Source organism: Leuciscus leuciscus (assembly GCF_965113295.1).
Source record: "Leuciscus leuciscus genome assembly, chromosome: 2".
Lineage (NCBI taxonomy): Eukaryota > Metazoa > Chordata > Actinopteri > Cypriniformes > Leuciscidae > Leuciscus > Leuciscus leuciscus.
Genome location: NC_138726.1, coordinates 11,238,321 through 11,262,792, shown reverse-complemented (window position 1 = coordinate 11,262,792; position 24,472 = coordinate 11,238,321). Strand labels below are relative to the sequence as shown.

The window sequence follows — 24,472 nt, the reverse complement described above, 5'->3', positions numbered from 1 at the left end:
TGCCAGAGGAGAACTGGCTCCCGACTGAGCCTGGGTTCTCCCAAGGTTTTTTTTCTCCATTAGGTCACCTGATGGAGTTTTAGGACACCATTAGGTCACTTGATGGAGTTTTTCGGTTCCTTGCCACTGTTGCCTTTGGCTTGCTCAGTTGGGGATATTTAATTTAATTTTATCAATCAATAAATTCCTCTTGAAACAAACTTTGTTGTATTATTTTAATTTAATACTGTGAAGCTGCTTTGATACAATCTCTATTGTGAAAAGCGCTATACAAATAAACTTGACTTGTTCAAATGCACTGCATTACACATTACAGAGAGAAATATATATATATATATATATATATATATATATATATATATATATATATATATATATATATATATATATATATACACGATTTTTCAGTATAAGTTTGGCTTAAATACATTTTGGGACAATGTGTTCATGGTTTTATACAACTGAACATTTCTGGATATGGAAAGTACACAAAATAGCATGGAAAAGATTCAAAGCTTCATGCATTCATATTTCCAAATAACTTACCTTGGAATAACAGGACTCATGGAACGATCATGTGCTTTCTTTTGGTAGTCACCTATAAGATAAATGATTAAAAACATATGTATTTATGTATAGTTGCATGCATTCTTTAATGTGTAGTTATCATTTTTAAAATGTACATCTCAAAATGAAAAATAACGTGAACAGACAGAATATCTCCAGACAGACTGAGGCTGAATTGGTCTGATATGTCAACTCCCAGCTGTAACATTGACAGTGCAGACGTGTTATGTGGTTCAGTGAGGATGTGTCTCAGTGGGGCATCTGGCGGGCAGTGCTCAGCGGGAGCTCTGGGCCTGTCTGAACTACACAAGTCCAAAGAGAAAGGGCCCAGGCTGGGCCATCCGGTTCAAACCAGCTTCTGTGCGCGCCACTGGCTTGTTAACAATGAGCTCAAGGGGTAAACGCGATCATAAAAGTGCCCATGCCATGCCAAGTGGTCAGAGAGCTTGGATTCTAAAGAGAAAACAGTAAAGCTTTCAATGTGTTGCTGTAGTGACCGCACCTTTAAATCTGACTAGCTGTCAGGTGGACTGTGGGACATATAACCACACAACTGCATGCTGGGAACACATTCACAAGCAATGGCACACGAAATAACAGTGAGATTACCAGGGAAGACAGCACCACTGTGCAGAAACCTCAAACCAACAGTGCACTTTTCCAAGGAATGATAGAACAGATACTTAATTAAAGGTTTCAGGAAATCCAAAAATTATTTTTTGAACTTCAGTATACAAACTTTGAGACCATCTTTAATGCTAGTGCACTTCTAAAAGTTAACTAAATTAAATGTTATGCATATTTACACTCATTGGCCATTTTATTAGGTACACCTGTTCAACTGCTCATTATTGCCAGCAACTCAATGCATTTAGGTATATAGACATGGTCAAGACGATCAGCTGAAGTTCAAACTGAGCATCAGAACGGGGAAGGAAAGGTGATTTAAGAGACTTTAACGTGGCATGGTTGTTGGTGCCAGACGGGCTGGTCTGAGTATTTCAGAAACTGCTGATCTACTGGGATTTTCACGCACAAAACCAGGATTTTCATCCTCACTGAACCACATTCCACTGAACCTAGAATGCTCTAGGGTTTACAGAGAATGGTACGAAAAAGATCAAATATCCAGTCCAATAACCAGACTGGTTCCAGCAGATAGAAAGCCAGCAGTAACTCAAATATCCACTCGTTACAACTGAGGTCTGCAGAAGAGCATCTCTGAACGCACAATATGTCCAATCTTGAAGCAGAAGAGCTACAGCAGCAGAAGCAACAATTCACGCAGGCTCACAAAAACTGGACAATAGAAGATAGGAAAATATTGCCTGGTCAGATGAGTCTCGATTTCTGCTGTAACATTCATATGATATGGTCAGAATTTGGCATAAACAACATGAAAGTATGGATCCATCCTGTCTTGTATCCGTGGTTCAGACTGGTGGTGGTGTAATGGTGTGAGGGATATTTTCTTGGCACACTTTAGGCCCCTTTAGTACCAACTGAGCATCGTTTAAAGCCACATGCTACCTGAGTACTGTTGCTGACCATGTCCATCCCTTTATGACCAGTGTACTCATCTTCTGATGGCTACTTCCAGCAGGATAAGGCATGTCCATGTCACAAAGCTCCAATCATCTCAAACTGGTTTCTTGAACATGACAATGAGTTCACTATACTCAAATGGCCTACACATTCTCCAGATCTCAATCCAATATAGCAGCTTTGGAATGCGGTGGAACGGGAGATTCGACAAATCTGCAGCAACTGCGTGAAATGTCTGAGGAATGTTTTCAGAACCTTATTGAATCCATGCCACCAAGAATTAAGGCAGTTCTGAAGGTACTAGCAATGTGTACCTAATAAAGTGGCCGGTGAGTTATATAAAGAAAAAAGAATGAAAATGAAACACTAGAGGGAGCTAAAGATAAAAACTTCACATTACTGAGTAGACAAGTCCATCATAAGGATTTCAAATTTGTTTAGCTGTAAAAGTTCAGCGAGTCATACTTTGATTGCTATAACATCACATTAATATAATTAATAATAATTAAAAACATACTGAAGCTGAACTGCAAAAATACATTTTCATTTGCTCTGATAATGCATACTTTTACTATAAAACATATATAAAAAAACTGAAAAAAAAAAGGAAATTGGCAAATGATCTCTTTAATTAGTCTTACACTTCCTTTCCTTCATGGGATCGCCGGTTTGTCTTAGAATCTGAGCACAGTGGTTGCCCTGAGCTCAAGACCCCTGAGATTCAGCCAGCAGTCACTCTGTGTGTGTGTGTGTGTGTGTGTGTGTGTGTGTGTGTGTGTGTGTGTGTGTGTGTGTGAGTGAGAGAGATGTATCAGCACACACTGCCTTTCCCTTCCTTCTGCTATTTTTTTCCCCAGCGCATTAACAACTAAATCCCTTTGGCTAGCATGCAATTATGAGAGGATTGGACTTTAGACCCCATTTTCTGTTTTTTCAAGCCTGTCGTGTTTAAGCTGTTAAGCCTCATGAGAAGAACCTCCATTTGGTGGCCATGACTTGCAATGTTGGAGCTGAAAACAAATAAATAAATAAAACACTGCTGAAGTCCAAAAGAAACCACCACCCCTAATATGACAATCTGGACTGGACCCTCCATTTGATGAGTCCCTCCATCAGTGCAAGTTTAGGGGAGTTTTTCCCTTTGTTTAATCTTCCACCAAGCAAATATTGTAAATCCAATTGCTTCGGAAAAAAAACAGCATCTCTTTTCAAGAAGCCGCATGATTTGATATCATAATCTTTCACGTCTGCAAACAGTGAGGGATGATTATAAATGATAAAAAGTATTCAAGTGTTCCAAACTCAAAGTATGAGTGATTCTTGCCTTAATAAACACCACTGATAAAAGATAATCGTGGTAAGATTCGATTTGTTATAAATGACTAAAATAAAACTGTGATGCATAACTTATGAGTAACATTCTGGTTGGTTAAATAAAAACGGGCACATCACCAGCTGGTGTCATAAAATCTGTGTTATTTTAGTATTATATACATTTATTAATATTTTCAATTAGCTTTTATTTTTTTCAGTTTTTATATTTAGTTAAAGTTTAAGCATATTTGTAATACATGCTTGTATTTTTATATTTCTACTGTATATGGACTTAAAGTATTAGTTTTAGTAATTTTAGTACTCCAACGAAACTAGAAATGAAAACGAGAAATGTGGGCAACTAACCCAAATAATTAAAAAATATATTTTTCATCAAAAATTACAATACTTTTTCTCAGCTTTATTTCAATGACCAAAAACAAACATTTTAATAGTTTGGTAACACTTTACAATTAGGCCTCATTTGTTAACATTAGTTAATGCATTAACAAGAACTAACTATTTGTATTTTTACAGTATTTATTAACCTTTGTTAATGTTAACAACAATCACATGTGCAGTCAGACTGGTTTCAGATCTGACTGATAGCTCGGGAGTGGTGTTAAACTCAAACCATACGTCAACACTCAACGTTTAAACCAACATGAGATCACTGCCAGCTCAGCAGCCGAGCGACACACACCTGTTCTCTACGCTCCATAGTTCAGTGATTCAGGCCCAAACAAATCAGCAGCAAAATCCCATGGGCTAGAGGGCTTAGCTGGAACACACTGTTAGCTCTGGAGATTACAATTAAAAAGTGTGTGATAACATATTACCAGTATATGGTGTATGCATTACCAAGTAATTAATTACTGTAATGTAATTTAATTAGTAGAAGAAAGTTGATTTAGTAAAGAAAGATTACTCTTGATTTTTCTGTAATTTAATTCCAGTTATAATGTAAATGCATTAAAGACTATATAACAACTCTAAAACTATAGTGAATTTAACATCAAAATGTAATGCCTAATGTTAAAATGTATGTTTTAATGTAACCTTCCTTTAAATACTTTTATACAATTTTAAATTATTTATTTGAAAGTATAAGCAGTTTCATGTCTATCATTGTATTGTTCAACAGCTCGAGGTTGATATGGGATTATGCAATATTGCAATAGTTTTTAAAGAGTAATAAGTGCAGTAAGTTGAACATGTACTGTAATTAGTAGCTAGTAATGAATTACTTTTTTAGAGTGACTTACCCAACACAGCGTATTACAGCTAAATGAATCTAGTAAAGTAATACTTGCAAATACAGATTCGTATAGATATGAATCACATTAGACAAGGCTGAACTGGATCTGCCAAAAATATTTCCTGATGTCTAAGAATAAATATTTTCCACAGTGCAACAAGATCTCTCTTAAATGCTACTTAGAGAACATCTCTTTATGGTTTTAATATGCCATGCAGGAAATACCATGATACAAACTCTCCACCATATTCATACTTTCACATTTACTGGGCCAAACATCAAAGTAAATGGACCGGGCCATTCTCAAAATAACAAACAGCCCTGTCTTCATTTAGTTTTAAGGATTAGGCCCATTTAGTTTACATGCAACATCGCATTAAAAAATAGATGTGCATTGCTGAAGGCAGCAAAAGAACAAAGATAAAGGTTTATGTAAGGATTTCAGACTTTGGTTCAGTGTAAATTACATATCTATGTCATGACAATCAGTCATCAGTGTGTGTGTGTGAGAGAGTGTGTGTGTGTGTGTGTGTGTGTGTGTGAGAGAGTGAGAGTGTGTGTGTGTGTGTGTGTGTGTGTGTGTGTGTGTGTGTGAGAGTGTGTGTGTGTGTGTGTGTGTGTGTGTGTGTGTGAGAGAGTGAGTGTGTGTGTGAGAGTGTGTGTGTGTGTGTGTGTGTGTGTGTGTGTGTGTGTGTGTGTGTGTGAGAGAGTGAGTGTGTGTGAGAGTGAGTGTGAGAGTGAGTGTGTGTGAGAGTGAGTGTGTGTGAGAGAGTGAGAGAGTGAGTGAGTGTGTGTGTGTGTGAGAGTGAGTGTGTGTGTGTGTGTGTGTGTGTGTGTGTGTGTGTGTGTGTGTGTGTGTGAGTGAGTGTGTGTGTGAGAGTGTGTGTGTGTGTGTGTGTGTGTGTGTGAGTGTGTGTGTGTGTGTGAGAGAGTGAGTGTGTGTGTGAGAGTGAGTGTGAGAGTGAGTGAGTGTGAGAGTGAGTGTGAGTGTGTGTGAGAGAGTGAGAGAGTGAGTGAGTGAGTGAGTGTGTGTGTGAGAGTGAGAGTGAGTGTGTGTGTGTGTGTGTGTGTGTGTGTGTGTGTGTGTGTGTGTGTGTGTGTGTGTGTGAGAGTGTGTGTGTGTGTGTGTGTGTGAGTGTGAGTGTGTGTGTGTGTGTGTGTGTGTGTGTGTGTGTGTGTGTGTGTGTGTGTGTGTGTGTGTGTGCGCGCAGAGGCAGAACAGCGAGTCTCTGTAAAACCATTCAGAGCAAACAGCAGTCCTGACAGGAAGATCAACTGTCAGGGTTTCGTCTGTTCAACACACTGAACTATCAGCAACTCCTGCTGGTCTGACCTTTACAAGCATCTTATGGGATACAAAGCGCACACGGCACACAGCACTGACACTGAACAAGAGGACTACAGAGACAATGAGACCGTTCCATTTATGAGCAAGAGAAAGCACATCCTGCCAACAGCTCTTAAAACCCCTCTGCCGTGCACAAACAAGGACAATGTTCAACTGCACTGTTTACTGAAAGCTTGGGTTGTTAACATGGGATTTAACATTTCCTTCCTTTGCAATACGAACACAGGAAGAGCTGCCCCCAAAAAAAGTTCTCTCAGCATGCAAGTCACACTTAAAAATGTATGAATTTAAGTGCTTTAGATAAATGTCATTCCAAGCAGCGTCTTCAAACTAATTATTTTTGCGATCAGGTGATTTTTAGTGGATCCAAAGTAATAAAACTAACTTGTGTGTTAAATGTTTAGCTTGTGCTGTCATTCGCATATTTAATCATTATATTTAAATGTATTATTATAATTATTAAAAACGGAGTAGCTATCAATTATTAAACTATTTTAATCTATGTATAATTATTATATATATAGTGTTTCTGAGACTGGAAGGGTTTGGTTCATGTTGTCGACATGTTGAGAAGACGCTGTTTTCTGCGCTGTGAAAGCAGATCTACTTTGCATACACTTCAAAAGGATGAGCACCACTATACGGAAAGACCATACGGAAAAACCAACGCAATTGTTACTGTAAGAGCGCTGAGGAAGATCCAGAGCTGAAAATAAAATATGGTAATGGGGTGTTTGGTTTCCGACACGCACTGTAGTCGACGAATCACAACAGACTGGGCCATCAGACCAATCAGAGCAGAGTAGGCTCTTGGAAAGGAGGGGTTTAGAGATCGAATCTTCAGACAAGTCATTTTAGGCTCTTTGAGAAATTAGGTATAAGAAAATTAAAAAGTGTTAGAAATCATAGCATAAGAGGGGCAATTTAATATTAATTTAATTTTGTAGTAGTGTACAGGATTTTATTTATACACTTTCTCTTATTTTATTTTTATGATTTCTGCTCCATTTGCAACTGGAATAAGGCCAGTTTAGAAAGGCAACACACACACACACACACACACACACACACACACACACACACACACACACACACACACACACACACACACACAAACCAATTCCAAGCTGACATTTGGAAAGGACTGTCAAATCAATTTTGAAATGCAACTGGATATTAAATGTAATGTAATATTGCAGCTCAAAAAAAGAAGAAGAAAGTAAAACACATATCTGAATTGTATTACTGTTTAAATGACTGCCATCTGGGTCTGCCAAATTATAAACATCATGCATCTCTCACTAAGACCCCCAACTAATTTACCGTCAAAAGAACGCACAGCCATTATTTCCCATGGCACTGAACACTTCAACGCTCGAGTCGCAGTGAAACACCCTTAAAGGCGAGCGAGAGGACACAGCCTGAGAGATGTCCTTTCTGCTTCACTTCTTCAGCCCATAAAGCTCCCATAAACCACCTACAGCGGGGTAAATAGACCCCCACCCCGGCCATCACAACACACTCACACATACACAAACAGCTCCCAGCGCTGACAACCAGGACAAATGATTCGTCCCCAAACATGACCCCATGTGCACCCTTCACTTCACCAGTTCATCTGGAACGAGAGTGCTGATAACAGCCGTGACGGGTCGTCTGAGGCCGCACTGCCATATTACAGATTTGTATATTATTTAATCATATTTTTAATTAGCTCCTGTTTTCATTTTAGTAATTTTGTTACGTGCTTTTCCCAATTTTTTTTGCATTTCTAATTAGCTTTAATTTATCTTTATTTAAGTTCTAGTAATTTTAGTACTTAAATCCACTAGTTGCCCAGGCAAATATTCATTTGAAGTTTTTTATGTTCAAGGTTTTCATTTAATATTTATATTTTAGGTAAAGTTTTTCAATTAATTAATGGTTTTGAATAACGACGCTGGTTTTCACGGTACAGTTGAGGTTCGAACTCTTATTTTGATTTCTTCACCATCAAAAACAGTCATTCTTAGTTAGTTGATGACTAATTGTTTGGTCTTATCATTACTTATGTGTTAAGCTGACTATAGCTTATTGGTTGTTTAACACACTGTGTGGGGTTTTAATCGACCCCCAGCCTCTGTGGGGAGATCTTTCAAAGGGTGAGAGATTGACAAAATACACACTTTGCACCCGTTTTCCATGCTAACATCAAACATATTTTTGCAACATGCTAACATACAAAAAACAATGTCAGTGTTGTTATTCTCAACTAAAACGATTATTGGTAATTGGGATAAAGCTCAAATAAAATACAATTTTTTTTATAAATCTGAAATATTGCCTTGGGAACTAACTGAAATAAGCACTAAAATAATTAATACAAAATGTAAAAAAAGACAAAGATTAAAAAAAAAAGACAAAAGAACATAAAATTTAGCTTTTTTCAGCTAAAATTAAAAATGAATACTGCTTTACAATATTACAAATACAATATTAAAATAAAAGCCAACTCAAAACATGAACAAATACTATAGTTACACTGATCCACATAAGAGTTTCCATGATGGTTAACATGCGGCCTTAGAAGGCAGCTGCTATATAGGCAGTAGGCAGCATACTAGATTTGAAAAGGCAATTTCTGATAACACTTTTAACTGAGAAGCCTCTGCGGGTTCTTACCGTAGAAGATGGACGAAGATGAGATCTCAGCCTTTGAATCCTCATACCTCCTTTGGTAGTTTGGGTCCCTTAAAATACACAATGCATTGAACTCAGCAATGTTGTATATGCAAAGTTGTATTTGGCTTAAGGGGTGGTTACACTAGATTTTGCGCTCCATTAATTTTAATTTCAAACATATGAATGTGGAAGAATGAGTACACATTAAAATCTTAGTCTTTCACAAGATCATTTTAAGTTCACATTTGGTGAGCTTGAAATATTGATGAATGTGTAAAATGAAAAGTAGTTCTAAAGTGGATCTAAACTTGGCTAAAAATCAAACATGGACAAAACTCTAATTTTGACTCTGTCACACAAAAGCAATATATAAGTTTAATGCAAACTTCATACTTAAAGTGATAATTTAAATTTTCGGGTAAACTATCCCTTTAAACTATTGAGGCGATCATCTAGTGTGACCAGCTCTTTAGTCAGTCCACATTAGTTCTTCCCAAGCCTAACCTTTTTAAGACCTAAAACAATGACGTAAACACCTCCACCTAACATTACTGCTACATGGTGTACTCTGATTCACAATGACAACAAGATATGCACAGCTACACAAGAATTTGATACCTTATCTGACAAAGAAAAACATTCAAAAGTGTTCTTTGCCGACACAGCTTGAACACAACGCTGTTCATAGGCATATATTGCATGTTGTTTACTTGGTTTAAAGAGACAAGCAAGCAAGCAAACAAACAATTACTCTATACACTTCTCTCCAAAAAAATTGGAATCGGTAAGATTTAAAAAAAATTTGTATACTTTTGTGGAAACCGTGAATTTTTTGATGGACAGAAAGTTCAAAAGAAAAGCATTTATTTGAAATAGAAATCTTTTGTAACATTATCAATGTCTTTACTGTCATTACTCATTACTAATCAAATTAATGTGTCCTTGCTAAAATAAAATACTTTTTTGAACAGTAGTGTATATAAAAAAATAATCAATCTTTTTTTTTTTTTTTTTTATTAAAGGGATAGTTCACCCAAAATTTTTAATTGTGTCATTTACTCATCCTCATGTCGTTCCAAACCCGTAAGACTTTTGTTCATCTTCGGAACACAAATGAAGATCTTTTTGATAAAATCAGAGAGCTTTCAGTCCCTCTATTGACAACCCAAATTCAATCTGTTCATCATATAAAGCAACCATGTCTCTTTAGAAAATTTGGACTAAACCGCTCAATTCATATGGATTAGTTTTAAGATCTCTTTATGATCTTTTTGAAGTGTCCAAAGTGGTAGTTGCATAGCGGTCAATGGAAGGACAGAAAGCTCTCAGATTTCATCAAAAAGATGTTTCAAAGAGGAACGAAAGTCTTACGGGTTTGGAACGTAATTAATGACAGAATTGTCATTTTTGGGTGAACTTTCCCTTTAAATGAATCCTGCTTTTTCTTGTCGATGAATCTCCTCTTTTTGGCCTAAAACAACTGAGTGCATGAAATCTCCCAAATTAGTATTGAACTCATGCTGATTTCTTGTCTTGTAAATCCGATTTATGTCACTACTGCATGTCTTGATGCTCTTCCTGATTGAGGATTACTTTAGTTCTTACCTGGGAAGGTTTGGTTCGGGTATGGATTGCATTTCTTTGTTGCTCAAGTTCTCCACCACAGGAGAGTCCAGATTGGCTGAGCTGTTGCTGAGACGATCACTGCTTTCGTATCCAGATTCAGTGCGTTGGAATTTCCAGTTATCGGTCCGAATGGTGAGGTTGTTGATGCTTGTTTTAACCCTGTCCGGCTCTGGAAGTCCTCGACCCTCCGATTCCAGCGAGCTCCTGCTTCCCATGTCCTGCTTCTGCTCGTCCTCATAAATAGTCATTAAACTCTTAGGTTTGCGTTCTTCACGTCGGCCCCATGGCAACTCTTCGCTCTCCTGATTAAAGGTCTGTCTGCGAGAGTTTTGGGAGTTTTGATTATTATCAGTGTTTAGTACGCTGTCGACATTAAGTGCCTCTCGCATCGGCCTCCACGCACGATTGGCTCGGCTGCGAGAGCCCTGACTGCTGTCCGTCTCGTAGCCGTTGCCCACATCTAACCTTCGAGGACGATGCTCTGCGGGGGGATGAAGTGGGACGCGAGGCTGAGGTTGAGAGCGTGGTTCGTGGTTGTAGTGAGTGGTCTTAACAGGCCAGGGCTCCGCTTTTGTCGGACCTCTGCCTTGGCTGCTGTACAGTCGTGACTCAAGATTCTTGAAGCCATTCACAGGAGGCGATAGTGAGCGTGCGTAAGGCTTCTCAGGTGCTGAGTCTGGGGATGAGATGCAGAGTTACAAACTGCTTGATTCTCGGGAAATTTACCCTACTCATTTAACCCAACTGGCACTGAAGATACTCGCAGTGTGGTTGTCTTCAGTGGGGTCTAATATTTATTGTATAATACACAGTGAATAGAGTTATCATATGTGTCATGACATCTAACCATTTATTTATTTGGATCCATTAACTATTAGCAGTTCATACATACAACGACTTGATTACAATGTAAGATTATTATTTTTTTTTTTTTTTATTAAAATGGTTTTACCCCTGTCAGGGTGATACAATATCACATTGAAGAAAAAAACATTTTTTTCTTTTATTACATGTTTTGAATTATTATATATTTTTTTTATCTATTTCATAGCTTAAGTCATGCAGTGTATCCAACATGCAGAAAAATGTAAGAAAACAAACAAACAAAACGATATCATAGTGACTGGGTGTCAAGATAAAAAATTATCAAAATATATTAGATATATATTGGTTGTTAAAATGTCGTGGTATGACTCATAAAAACGTAATATTTGTGAATTAACAATTCATATTTGATTTTTTTTTTAATATTTTGTTTTATATTATAAACTTTATTTGAAATACATTTATTTTAAAACTGAAACATATGCACTTAAGTTAAACTGTTCAGCACTTAAGAGTTGTCAATCTTTCGTTTCCAAACTGTATATAAAACTGTACTTGGCTTTCCAAACCGGACTAATAAGTGCATATTGCAACTGTGTGAATGTAGTCCTGGTTCACTCTCAAATTTAGCTGCGTAATTAAATTGTTCATTTACATTACAGAAACAATTCACAGATGCTGCTTCCAGCCTACAGGCCAGACTCATCCATCTCCGACATATGCGAGGTTGCACTAATAGCCTGGATGACCTTTTTTCTAGTGAAGGTGGAAGAGTGACTCTCTTTGGGCAGAACAGTGCTGATATTGGCACTGTTAAATAGGCTGGCATAGAAATTTCACGGCAGTGCAAATCCATACTGCTATAGTGCCATTCCACCTAGTGCCAAGTACCTACATCGTTATGCACTATGAGCTTTAAAAAACAGCATTGTCTCATTAGATATTAATGTAACTTTGACTCGCGGTCGTCACACACACTGAAAATGTTAATTATCTGGCATAATGAATTCTCAAACAGCCTACACGGCTATCCTTCTAAAAGATGAAGGCAGTCTGGTCAGAGATCTACATGCTGAAGGCTAAAAAGCCATTAGTAAGCCATATACATACTTAAAAAGGGTAAAGCAAAGTCAAGCAGCTTGGCTTGCAAACCACACTTTTACTGCTTATGAGCAATAAAAGGAGATGGTAATGTTGGTCACATGACACTCGCACAATATGGTGAGCCAGTTTCACTGCACATGAGGAAACGACTTTGTGATCCCCATAAGCTCATGTATATATGGCCCAGTTATGTGCACTGTCCAAAGTGCCATGCTGTAAGTGTGCTTAATTGTACTGAATGTGCAAATGTAGTGTTCTTAAAATCTTACAAATAAATTTGGTTACACTTTATTTTAAAGGCATTCTTGTTACAGTGCAACTATACATTTATGTACAGAGTAATAATAAACATGTACTTATATAATTAGAGTTAGGATAATGGATTGGTTTAGAATTCGTTGCATGTAATTATGCATAATTTTCTGTTTTTACAACAGTAAGCACATGTAACATATGTAACAAGGACACTAAAATAAACTGTTACTGTAATATTATATAAACTACTTACAGAAAATATAACATTAATGAAGCCACTTAATTGTACTTAATGAGAGTAAACTTTCATGACTTAAGTCATGTCAAATTAAAAGTTTTACTTTAAAATACATTTAAAATCATTGTTTTAATACTCTTTTGTCATATTTTAAAGTACACAAATTTTGATGTGCTGACTAACATACTAAAACACATAAAGTACTTGATTATAATATTAACTGTAGTGTGTTATTTGATATTATATTTAAAAGTTAATGCATTTGAAATTAACTTGTTGCAACTTGATCAGAGGTCACTCTTCCGCAGGAACTCGACTCCGTTACCAGAAGCCAGTGATTATAGTTTATGAAGGCCTTTATTAACCCCTGGAGCCGTATGGATTATTTTTATGATGGATGGATGAGCTTTTTTTGGGCTTCAAAATCTCAGGTACTATTCACTCCCATTATAAAGCTCGGAAGAGCCAGGATTTTTTTTTTTTTATATATAACTTAATATATAAGAAGAAAAGCATATACACCTAGGATGGCTTGATGGTAAGTAAATTATGGGATCATTTTCATTTTTGGATGAACTAACTCTTTTCATGGAGAACCACTCTTTTCCATGTAATAAACGCAAAATTCCTCCTTTTGTATTCCACATAAAAAAGCAAGCCATACGAGTTTGGAATGAAATGAGGGAGAGTAAATGATTTTTATTTTTGCACACACACTCTTCAGACAAACAACTGATGTCCTTACTTTTCAGCAAGCAATCTTTTCTAAAACAGATGACTTGATCTGATGAACATGTTTCATTAGAAAGGCTCCAGCAAAGCCTTTATGGCCCTTCGAGTGAGTACCTCTGACCTCATCCAGCATTAGTGTGGTTATGCAAGTGGTGCATAGTATGAAAAAAACAAAACAATACTATGGAAGTCAATGGGGCCGTCAACTTTCTGGTTACCGACATTCTTCAAAATATCATCTTTTGTGTTCAGCAGAAGAAAGAAATTCATAAAGGTTTGAAACAATTTGAGGGTGAGTACATGATGGCAGAATTTTCATTTTTAAGTGAACTATTCCTTTAAATGGTAAAGCTTGCCCTCTTTAACAATGTAGGTAATCTAAATGTACTATGCAAACATCGTACGAAGCTGAAACAACCTCAACATTAACAACAACAGTGTGTAAAATTGTAGTTCATGACACATTTCTATTGACACTGTTTTAATCCCAAATTTCTTTGATCAAACCTCTCACCTACGCTTCTTTGCCCTTCTTAAAAAAAAATATTCAAATCATCTTACGTGGACTTACTTTTCAAAATCAATTATAAAACATTATAAAAATGTCATCGCAATCATGCGTTTATTGTCTTTATGTTTGATCAGTCAAAACGTCTCTTTCTTCATTTGATTAAGCTGTAGCGATATCTAATGCATTTGACCATATTAGGAATTTCTTGGAACGTCATAAGATTTATGGCTCTATGAATCTCACTTGTGGACTTTTTGCATGAGGGCACCCTATGGCATCCAGTATGAATGAAAGACATTACATGAGTGTTTAGCACTCCATAATGCTCACATCGCTAGTACTTCGTAACGATTTTAACTTGAGTACTTTTTCAGCAAAGTACTTATTTACTCTTACTTGAGAGCCATATATATATTTTTTTTTTTAGAACTTCTACTAAATTATTTCTTAAGTAGCAATACTTTAACATAAGTAAAGCTTTCTACCTCTCGTTAGGCGGACATACAATAGCTGTCAGTCATCTGGTTTATTTTACTGACTATGGCAGGAGTGATTCATTTAAAATAAAAATGAATATGAAATAAGAAAAATGCTAATAAAAACGTATCACACCATAAAACAACGAAAATACTACATGAATTCTACTGAACTCTCCGTTTAGAGGTGCATGACAATATTCAAAATATAACTGCATCACCCAGTTTGACCCATTATTAATTTGAGCAAAAAAATAAATAAAAAAAAGAGCTGGTCGCTCAGCGCAAGCTAGATTGAGGAACCGTTACAGAGATTACAATACTCAGCGTGAGGATGGAGCACACGTCAGAAGTAATCTGTGTTTTTAACACTTCTCGCTGACCCCGGGTTACATAAGGACCAGCAGAGCACTGTGAGCTAGTTTATTCTACTCCAAAGCTCTGCTAAAAGCCCAGAGTGTAACAACCACACATATGTGCTTCTCTAAGGAGGACAGAGAAGATATTTAAAGAGGACCTATTACTCTTTTTTTTACATTTTTAACATTCTTTAGAGTGTAATGTTGCTGTTTGAGCATCAAAAAGGTCTGAAAAGTTACAAAGCACAAAGTCACTCCAAAAGGAGTTATTCTCTATATCAGTAAACACCTGAAAGACTAAACAGAGTGTTACTGACAGACTGGGAAGAGAGGTGCTGCAACAATGCCTGGCGTTTTATTTAAATATTTGTACATAAAACAGTCAAAATGTAACACGCTTACCCCGGTTCCGCAGTGTTTCTGGTCTTGTCTGTGACCGGTCCGAGTCCTTCTTGATAAGGTTGATGGGAAGGCCTTCTTTCGGCAGCTCCCTTAAAATCTCTCTAAATCGACTCTTTGGATCCAAGTTCATCTTCACTGTGAGACAAACACGGATATGGTTAAATGCAGAACTTTCACTAGAGATGTAATTCTATAAATTTAAGCAATAGTTTACTATTGAAATTTACTGTTCCAGAAAAATCCTGCTAAATGAGGTTTCTGCTATAGCTTGAATTCATTAGCTTTACTATAAATGATCATATATCAAGGTCTAAATCTAGCACTTTTTCTACAGGAATTCTGAAATGTTAATGCAGCCATTAAAAAAAACTGTCAAGTATGTTTTATGGGTCAGCTGTAAAATCCGTATGCACCACCCTCAAATAAAGCATTAGAGTACACTTGAAGTTAAGGATCATTGGGATGGTGAGATAAAGTGTGGCCTCTGCACTCTTTAAATATACCCCTGAGGCTTCTGGGAAGGACAGTAGAGCCTTAACGGCAATCAATGTGTGTGTTTTTCAGTTTTTCTTTTTGCTGTGCTGGAGGAGAAAAGCAGTGAAGTGTTACAAGAGAGCCATTGACAGATAACAAAAAGAGAAAGGACATTTCTTGCCCTCAAACACACGGCAGTCACATAACGGTCTCTTAGTGAGGGGTTACTAGATACAGCTGAAAAAACATCAGCGATCGCATCTTACATTCCAGAACATACTTAAAAGATACAGATCTCCTTCTGAACTTTGTAAAGTTTACTCTAACAGTGGCCCCAAGACGTACTTGGACATCTAAGCCACATTAAAAACAAAACAAAATGCTGTATATTACAAATATTGTTGCTTTTGTTTCTCTTTTTCATGTTGCTTAGGATAAAAAAAGCGCCTGAAAGCATATGCTAAATGCATAAATGTAAAACAAAACAAAAAACAAAGCCAAACATTGTATATAACGAATATTGATTTTTGCGTTTGTTCCTCTTTTGCAAGTCGCTTAGGATAAAAGCGTCTGCTATATGCATAAATGTAAAACAAAACAAAGCTTAAAAAAAGTAAAACAAAGCAAAAAAAACACTATATTATGAATATTGCTGCTTTTGTTCCTCTTTTTCCATGTTGCTTAGGATAAAAAAAGCATCTGAAAATAAATAAATGTAAAACAAAACAAAAAACAAAAAGGCAAACATTGTACATTACGAATATTGTTGTGTTTGTTCCTCTTACAAGCCACTTAGGATAAAAGCGTCTGTTAAACAAAACAGTAAAACAAAGTCAAAACAAACTAATCAAACTAAACCAAACCCCAAAAAACAAAACAAAAGACAAAACCCCCAAAAAAACAAACAAAGAAAACAAAACAAAACAAAACAAAACAAAACAAAACAAAACAAAACAAAACAACTACAGTACATGGCTCAAAAAAGTGAAATTAGTTCTGAGAAAAACTATTTGATATTGTTTTATAATCAAATGCAGTGGCATTCATACATGTATGATTTAGGAATAAATACTTTCTGGTTCCACTATATATTAGATTCAGACTGCCTAAAAATACTGTCAAAACAAATGTAAACATGTCCATGAAATAAACTTATTGCAGTGACTTGGCACAAACTGGCAGTGTAAGTTAATGTTACATTTTATTAAAACTTAGTTCGAATTGCATCTGTGCACCTGAATCGCTGAGGACTATAATAAAAGACTCATTTTGCACGACTTTATAAGCTACTTCCCCAAGCCAAAGGGAATATTTTCACTGCCTAAGGACAGAAAGCCATTACAAAGTTGATCTAAGAGCTTTTAGTGGAGAGGAAACTTCAGCAATAAAAAGAGAGACGCATCGAGCCATTATGGTTTGTAATAAGAGTGGAATGTGGGCTACTGGAGCACGAGGCGATACGTCTCCCTGCAGGACTTTCTTGTCTGTCTTTGTTCAAACATCCTGTACTTCTCTCTCTGATCCTCTGGGTATTAAAACACTTTGCGGGGGAACAGTGTTGCCTCCAACAGAGAACATTTTGATCACTGCACCGTTCATGAAAAAAGGCATGAGATCTGAGATGGCTGAAACAGGTAAATCAAGGTAATTCCTGGGTATTTTGGGTCTTTTGTTTTAAGGACACAATCTTGAGTAGGGACATTTGTTCTTGCCTTTTAAAGAGGAAAACATATTTGTCCCTCTGTTGTAACTAGGGCTGCACAATTAATCAAATTAGAATAGAAATCGTGATATCAATTTTCCTGTTAACTATCAGAGTAGCTGGACACTTAGCACTTTTTTTCTTTTTCACATATTTTAGAAATCATCATAAATTAGGTACCATCCGAAAACTTAAACACTCAAAACTTGAAATTAGACACTGCCTTACCATGGAAACGGTACTTTAAAACCTTTTAGCAGGCTAAATTTTTGTGATATCAACTTCAAATTTGGAACACAACTTGGTTAGACATATGGCTTTGATTTTCTAGCAAATTTAGACATATACATACATATATATGTGTGTGTGTGTGTGTGTGTGTATATATTATCTTATTTTGTAAAATACATGTTCTATATAAAATAAAATGTTTAGTTCATTGCTTTACAGTAAACTTATAAAGACTGTATTCCAAAGCATTCATCAATTACAACCAATTAAGTTCAGATCTATGCTCAAAAAGGGGGGTGGACAAATATGAACGCAGTTGCTGCATGAAAGTGAATAATAGTCCTAGCTATAAGCAGTAAGTCACTGTGAGATGCAGTGACAGCAACTATAAAATGTGAGGTGTTCATACTTCAAGTAGTTTGAAGTGTTTCATATTGTTTTTTCTTTACCTGGCCCTCTGCCGCCACTGGTCTGGTTACTGCCACGACTGAACACAGAAGGAGGCTGAGACTTCTGCTTCAGAGTACCATGATTTGAGAAGAAAGCAGTCAAGTTTTCTCGAGTTAACTCCAACTTCTTACCACTCAGTATAGGAGTACCTAAGCGACAACAAAAAAAAATAAAAAAAAATAAAATGCTTCAAGAACTACTGATAGTTCTTTTTTACTAAGTTTATTTGTTAATATTTTTTTTTTTATATGTATATTACAAATGTGCACTGATTGGCATCTCAGTAAAACTAAAAATTGAAAGAGGCAGAGAGGAAGGGAAGGAAGGAAGAAAACACCCACAGCTTTCAAAGGCTATAACTTGTATTCATTCTGATTTAATTTTGCACTATAATTTATGAAGATTTTCAGTAAAATAAAGATACAGGCTCTAACACCTAATAAACACACGGATTTGACTGAATATCCATCATATGTTTAACAAATTGAAGAAACAATATTGCTATTTCTAAATGAATTTGTTTTGTAGTGAATCATCATTGTAAGTGGTGCAAGGTTTACATTTAGATTTACTACCAATACTAGTGGAACTAGTTAAGCATTGATTTAGGATTCAAGATTTTATTTGTCACGTACACCGTTACATACAGATTACAACTTACAACTTGCAGTGAAATGCAAACACTGAATTGCATATGCATTGGCTAATACACAGAATCTAAAAATAGCAAACAACGGTCAATTGGTGCTAATCGATTCTAGCATTAGACAGATTCACACTGACATTATCCTCTCTCTGAACAACAACAGATTTTTGAAGAAAAAAACCAGGTAAATCAAGGTAACACAAATTCTTGGGTATTTTGGGTCTTGTTTTAAGGACACAATCTTGAGTAGGGATATTTGTTCTTGCCTTTCAAAGAGGAAAAAACATTTGTCACTATGATGTAACTAGGGCTGCACAATGAATTAGAATAGAAATAGTGATATTATCGTGTGAGGTTTTTACAGATTTACAGATATGCGACTTGTAATTAGCCTGTTAATTGTCAGTGTCCTGGTAGCGGAACAACTTTCTTTACTTTACCATATTTTATGGGACCCTATATTTTGAGCAGCATTTTTTGAGACCGTCACCATCAGAAATTTGGAGCTGTCAATCGATTCAATAATTTACAGATTAATCAATTTTTTTTTTTTTATGCAGAATGAAACGTCAAACGCATTGTTAAATGTGTTAAAAGGAATTATTTTAATTATTAACCTTATTACTGTTTGTTATATTTTAATTTAATAAAATTAGTGGTCGACCGATATATCGGCTGATATTTGGCATTTTTTAAATACCGGCCGATAAGTTTTTCTGATTGGCCGAAGTGCATTTTTATGAGCGGCACTGAGAACGGCAGCGCCTGATAGCTCTCACATTCTCGGTCTTCATTAGTTTACGGTCTCTGTTTAACAGTCATATCTAATACATCATTAGACAGAACTGTTAAACAAAGAAAGTAAACAGTATGCGAAAAAGTAAAGCGTTTGCTTTTATATTATTAGTAAAAGAAAAAAGACAAACAATTATGCTATAATACTTTCTCATTAACAGTCAACATTCAGCAAATACGCATCTATATCCTTTAAACAAATCTCTGAATATCTAATAAACATTTAAATTTCACAAACCTTGCAGATTACCCAGCTGTGAGATCTTGGTAAGTGTGCATTTGTAGCCTGCATAAACGTGTCACTGTGCGTCGTGTGTAAAGTGAATGTGGAATCTCTAATTTCCCACTGTGTCATTGGTTTCAATGTGTGCTGTATGTAAAATTAGTGTTACCTTGTCTTTATTTGAAAAAATATGATTACCAGTGCGCACGAAATTACCAGATTACCGAGTGTTACAGTGTTTACTTCCTTTTACTGTTCACTACTCATATATTTTTAAACAATTACTTTATTTGTGAAAAATACTGTAATAGGATTGTAGATTCAAGAAGTTGCCATGCTAAAGTATAAGCATGTTTATTTTAAGATAGATAGATAGATAGATAGATAGATAGATAGATAGATAGATAGATAGATAGATAGATAGATAGATAGATAGATAGATAGATAGATAGATAGATAGATAGATAGATAGATAGATAGATAGATAATCGGTCGACCACTAAATAAAATAACATGTTTACTAACAGCAGTGATCTCTACTTTTTTTTATTTTTTTTACTGGCAACAAAAAGAGTTTCAAAATATGTCAAAGCAGAATCAACTGCAGTGTCTCTGAGAATTAATTAATTTATTTATTTTTTTACATTTTTGTGTTGAATTTACCTGAATACAATAGAACTGCATTGAAAGGTTTTCTACCTGGTGCGTCTCCATTGATTGAGCTCTTATTTTGTCCGGAACTGCTGTTGCTCCGCTGGGCCTCGTCTGTTATCACAGAACTGCCATCAGGGTTAGTGTAGAACAAAAGCAAAGGCTGGAAGTGACCTTTGATGCATTTGGTGACCACGTCTTTCCACCTGGATCCCACCTTAAAAAAATAAATAAATTCAAGTTATACAGTTCTTTAGTATCGTTAGTAAAGTACATCTGTGAAACAGACAGCAATGAAGAAGTGATTATTATTAGACGTGAAGGCACGCATGCCTCAGGGAGGCTTAGGTAAGAGTACGCAGGCTGTACTACAAAGTCTCTCTAGGCAAACAGATGTAACCTTCCTTCTTAATTAACAGACAGAAGAGAAAGAAAGAGCGAGCGAGCAAGCGAGAGAGTGAAAAGCAGGAAAAGTTAGAAAGCAGGACGTGGACGCAGTGCTTCCCATTGAAGAAAAAATTATCTGAACAGTCAAAAGCAACCCAGGCTCATTGGAAAATTTCTGCAAAATTATATTACGTTGTGTCTTGCATGTTTCACGACATTGAAATGTCCACTGAGTGGACCATGTTCAGTTTTATCCAAAACAGATATATGTGAACCTGGCAACGTTTTATTACGTTGGTTGATGCATGTATCGCGAAATCGTTATTTTTGGGGTTTTCTCGCACACAAAAAGTATTCTCATCGCTTCAGAACATTAAGGATGAACCACTGTAGTCACATGGACTATGTTAATGATGTCTTTGCAACTTTTAAGGCCCAGAAAGGTAGTAATGACGTTGCTGTCTATGGAGGGGGTCAGAGAGCTCACAGATTTCATCAAAAACTTTATTTGTGGTTCCAAAGATGAACGAAGGTCTTACAGGTTTGGAACGACATGAGGGTGAGTAATGACAGAATTTTCATTTTTGGGTGAACTAACCCTTTAAACATACCCGATAGTGTTAACAAAAGCAAACGTGACACAAAAAAACACATTTTAGCTTGCTTGTACTAGAGGTCTGCAATCCCAGAGTGTGGCCCGGGAAAAGTTCAGAATTGCTGAGTGAGGGTGTGCGAGGGAAGATACTGATGTGTGTGTGGGAAGCGGGGAAAAGTAATGACTTGTGGGCTCCGAGAAATATAATTACCTAATAATAACAACTGTCACTGGTGATCTAAAGCATTGTGTGTGGAAATTGAAAAATATAGCACCGGACCGAGACAGAATCTAGACCTCTTCCTACAGGCTTTTGTCACCGGGAACAGAAGTAAACGTGAAAGTTTCGGGCAGGAGCGGGTCCTTTTATCGTGACTCATGTTTCACGAGACTACTACTTGAGCGTTCCACATTGTAAGTGCAATGTTGTACCAGGTGAGCTACGTAGCAAGTTTGCCATGTCAGAAAAGCCAAACATATGGAGCTGGTTATGTGATGTAAACATCAAAATGTATTAGTTTACAAATCATGATCTATGGTAAAATGTCATAACATTGTTTTTGAAGTCAAAACCTTTTATTGTGGGAGAAACCACGTGAAAATAAGTCTTCATTAATCGCTAATCTGCCCCAGTAATCATAATTTGAGTGAAAAGGAATAAAAAGTTGTTGCCTCTAGTGTTCATTTCATCTGGAAACTGCAGTGATTTGTATGTATTAGTAAGTTTGAGTTTTGCAAACATGTAAGTAGAGGCATGTTTTTCCATTGTGCCTGTGTTGGTCAAAATGCAAAGCAAAAAAAGAGCAGGGAAGATTGTAAAAGAGATTAATTAAGATGCGCTTAAAAAAAAACTAATCAACAAAACAGCTGTAATTAAGTTAAGACATGAAAAAAAAAAAGTGATAAGTTCTCTCTAGACTGTTAGCACACAAACATCTACTGTAATGCACATACTATGTGTGTGCGTGTGTGTGTGAGGGTGATCCATCTTGGCGGCAGCGACGGGCACCACTAGCCCAGTGAGAGCTGAAGTGCACACGCAAGCAGAAGTCGCACACTACTGACAGATTGATGAAGAGATATGGGCCATGCACCGCTACACTGGATCTCGACTTTTTTTCACTCTTGCTGGCTGCCCATCCAAATCTTTTATTTGGTGGTAATTAGTGACCGTTTAGGCTGTTTACTTAATAGTGACTGTTTAGGCAGGTAATAATGAGTGTTTGCTTTGTGATTACATAAATCAAAGTAAAAAAAAAAAATTAACTACACTTTAAAATAATCTTTTTAACGTACAAATAAAATGACAATAACACGTTGACCTCAAAATCAAGAGACATATATTTTGCATAAAGAAAAAGGCTGTAAATTAAAGATTTGGTGAAGAAACATACACAGTAAAAATAAAGTAAGTAAAAGCAAGTAAGTTTAACAAGGAAATACTATTTCAGTCTATCTATTTAAAAAAATAAAAATAATCACATTTACATCAATGTGTTATTTGTGGTTTCTTTGTAAGTAATCGTGAAATTTATTTGCAATTTTTGAGTGAAACCAGTTTCAAATTAAATCCATCAAATTATTTTTCAGTGAACTATAAACTTCACAGCGAGAGTGAAAAAGGAGGAAACAGTTGCAGTGTCAAGTTACAGGAAGTAAAACGGATATAGCGACCATGTGATCAGTGAAAATGGTATAAATGTTTAGATATTTAAATGTGTGGACGGAGGGAATGTGTTTAATAACGCACATCACCAGTGCCAGGACTGCTGGGTAGTTGCTAGAATTATGAATAGTAGATGTGTAAATATATAGACAAAAGGATTCAATCCATAACAGGCAAGTATAGTCTTACCTCTTTAACATTGGCATCATCAAAGAAAACCCATTTGGATGATTTGGTGTGGTAGGCAAAGGCACAATAATGTCTGCTGGAGTAACAGATCATTCCCACCAATAGCAGCTCACTCTTCTTTGCACGTTCGTCTGTGACACGATAAAAGAGCTGCAAACACAAATGCATTTATTAGACAACCATAACACAACCCAAAAATCATTAACACTTCACAATAAGTTCCCTTAGTTAATGTTGCATTAACTTAATATAATTTATTAACCATGTCATCACTTGTTCACCCTCATATCTTCCAAACCTGTATGATTTTCTTTCTCCAGTCAAACACAAAAAGAGATGTTAGACAGGACGTTTATACGGTTTCTTTTTCTCCATTTAGAGAAAACGGAGTGACCAAGGGCCATCGAACTCCAAAAAATAAAAAAATAAAAAAAGTGCTTTACAAGTACCACAATTCTTCATACTTCCAGTCTGTTTTGGAGCTCGACAGTCCATAGTCAACATTTACTTTTAATTGTGCACACATGAGCAGCATAAACATCCAATTAAACATCTTTTGTGTTCCACAAAAGAAAAAAACAAAGAAAAATCACAGAACCACATGAGTAAACGATGACACATTCATAATTTCTGGGTGCATGTTTACAGCAGTTTCATGTGCTAGACTGCAGTCTTCTGAGAAAAACCAAAGAGTCTTCAGAATTAGAAGGCAGAAGTAGGTGACAAAACGCAAAAGTATGTATTTGCTGAAACAAGTTTAAATAAAGCAGCTATTGCACAACCAACACTTGTTCCTCCACCCCTGATTCCTGAATAGCTGGTTTTCTTTGGAGGCTCGTGAAACAATGGATTGCAGGCAGGCGGGGAGCCATTTTCCTCTGAAGTCTCCAACATCACATGGAGAACTAGGGAATGAATTAAAGCCTTTGTACTTGTCCAGGGGGTTTCTGCTGAGACTAATCCAACTGGAGGATGGTAACATGGAAGTGGGCGAAAAGTAGAATGAAAGCTATTTAGCATTTGTGACAATTTGGGGTAAAATAACTGATTCTTCCAATCTAGATCTTCAATGCCAAACCAAATTCACAATGCTTGTTTGTACAGCTCTATAAGGAGATATGAAAGGTCACCTACAGATGCATTTTAACATATACAATGCATACAGCTGCACAAACAGAACAGCCATCTGGTGGAAAACAATTCTCAAATATGGCTTTATACTCCCACATATGAGGCTGGTAA

General features: G+C 36.3%; 1 protein-coding gene across 3 annotated transcripts in view; it reads right to left on the bottom strand.

Annotated features, from left to right (window-relative positions):
• The window catches only part of usp53a (ubiquitin specific peptidase 53a), a 55,114-nt gene that overhangs the window by 7,003 nt on the left and 23,639 nt on the right, over positions 1 to 24,472 (bottom strand). For all 3 annotated transcript variants that reach the window (XM_082161710.1, XM_082161708.1, XM_082161709.1), the window contains exons 10-16: positions 23,231 to 23,380; positions 20,442 to 20,610; positions 18,078 to 18,227; positions 15,222 to 15,356; positions 10,299 to 10,995; positions 8,694 to 8,761; positions 547 to 598 (exon numbers count right to left, since the gene is read on the bottom strand). In XM_082161710.1, the coding sequence (XP_082017836.1) occupies positions 547 to 598; positions 8,694 to 8,761; positions 10,299 to 10,995; positions 15,222 to 15,356; positions 18,078 to 18,227; positions 20,442 to 20,610; positions 23,231 to 23,380 (1,421 nt within the window). The remainder of the gene's footprint in view (positions 1 to 546; positions 599 to 8,693; positions 8,762 to 10,298; positions 10,996 to 15,221; positions 15,357 to 18,077; positions 18,228 to 20,441; positions 20,611 to 23,230; positions 23,381 to 24,472) is intronic.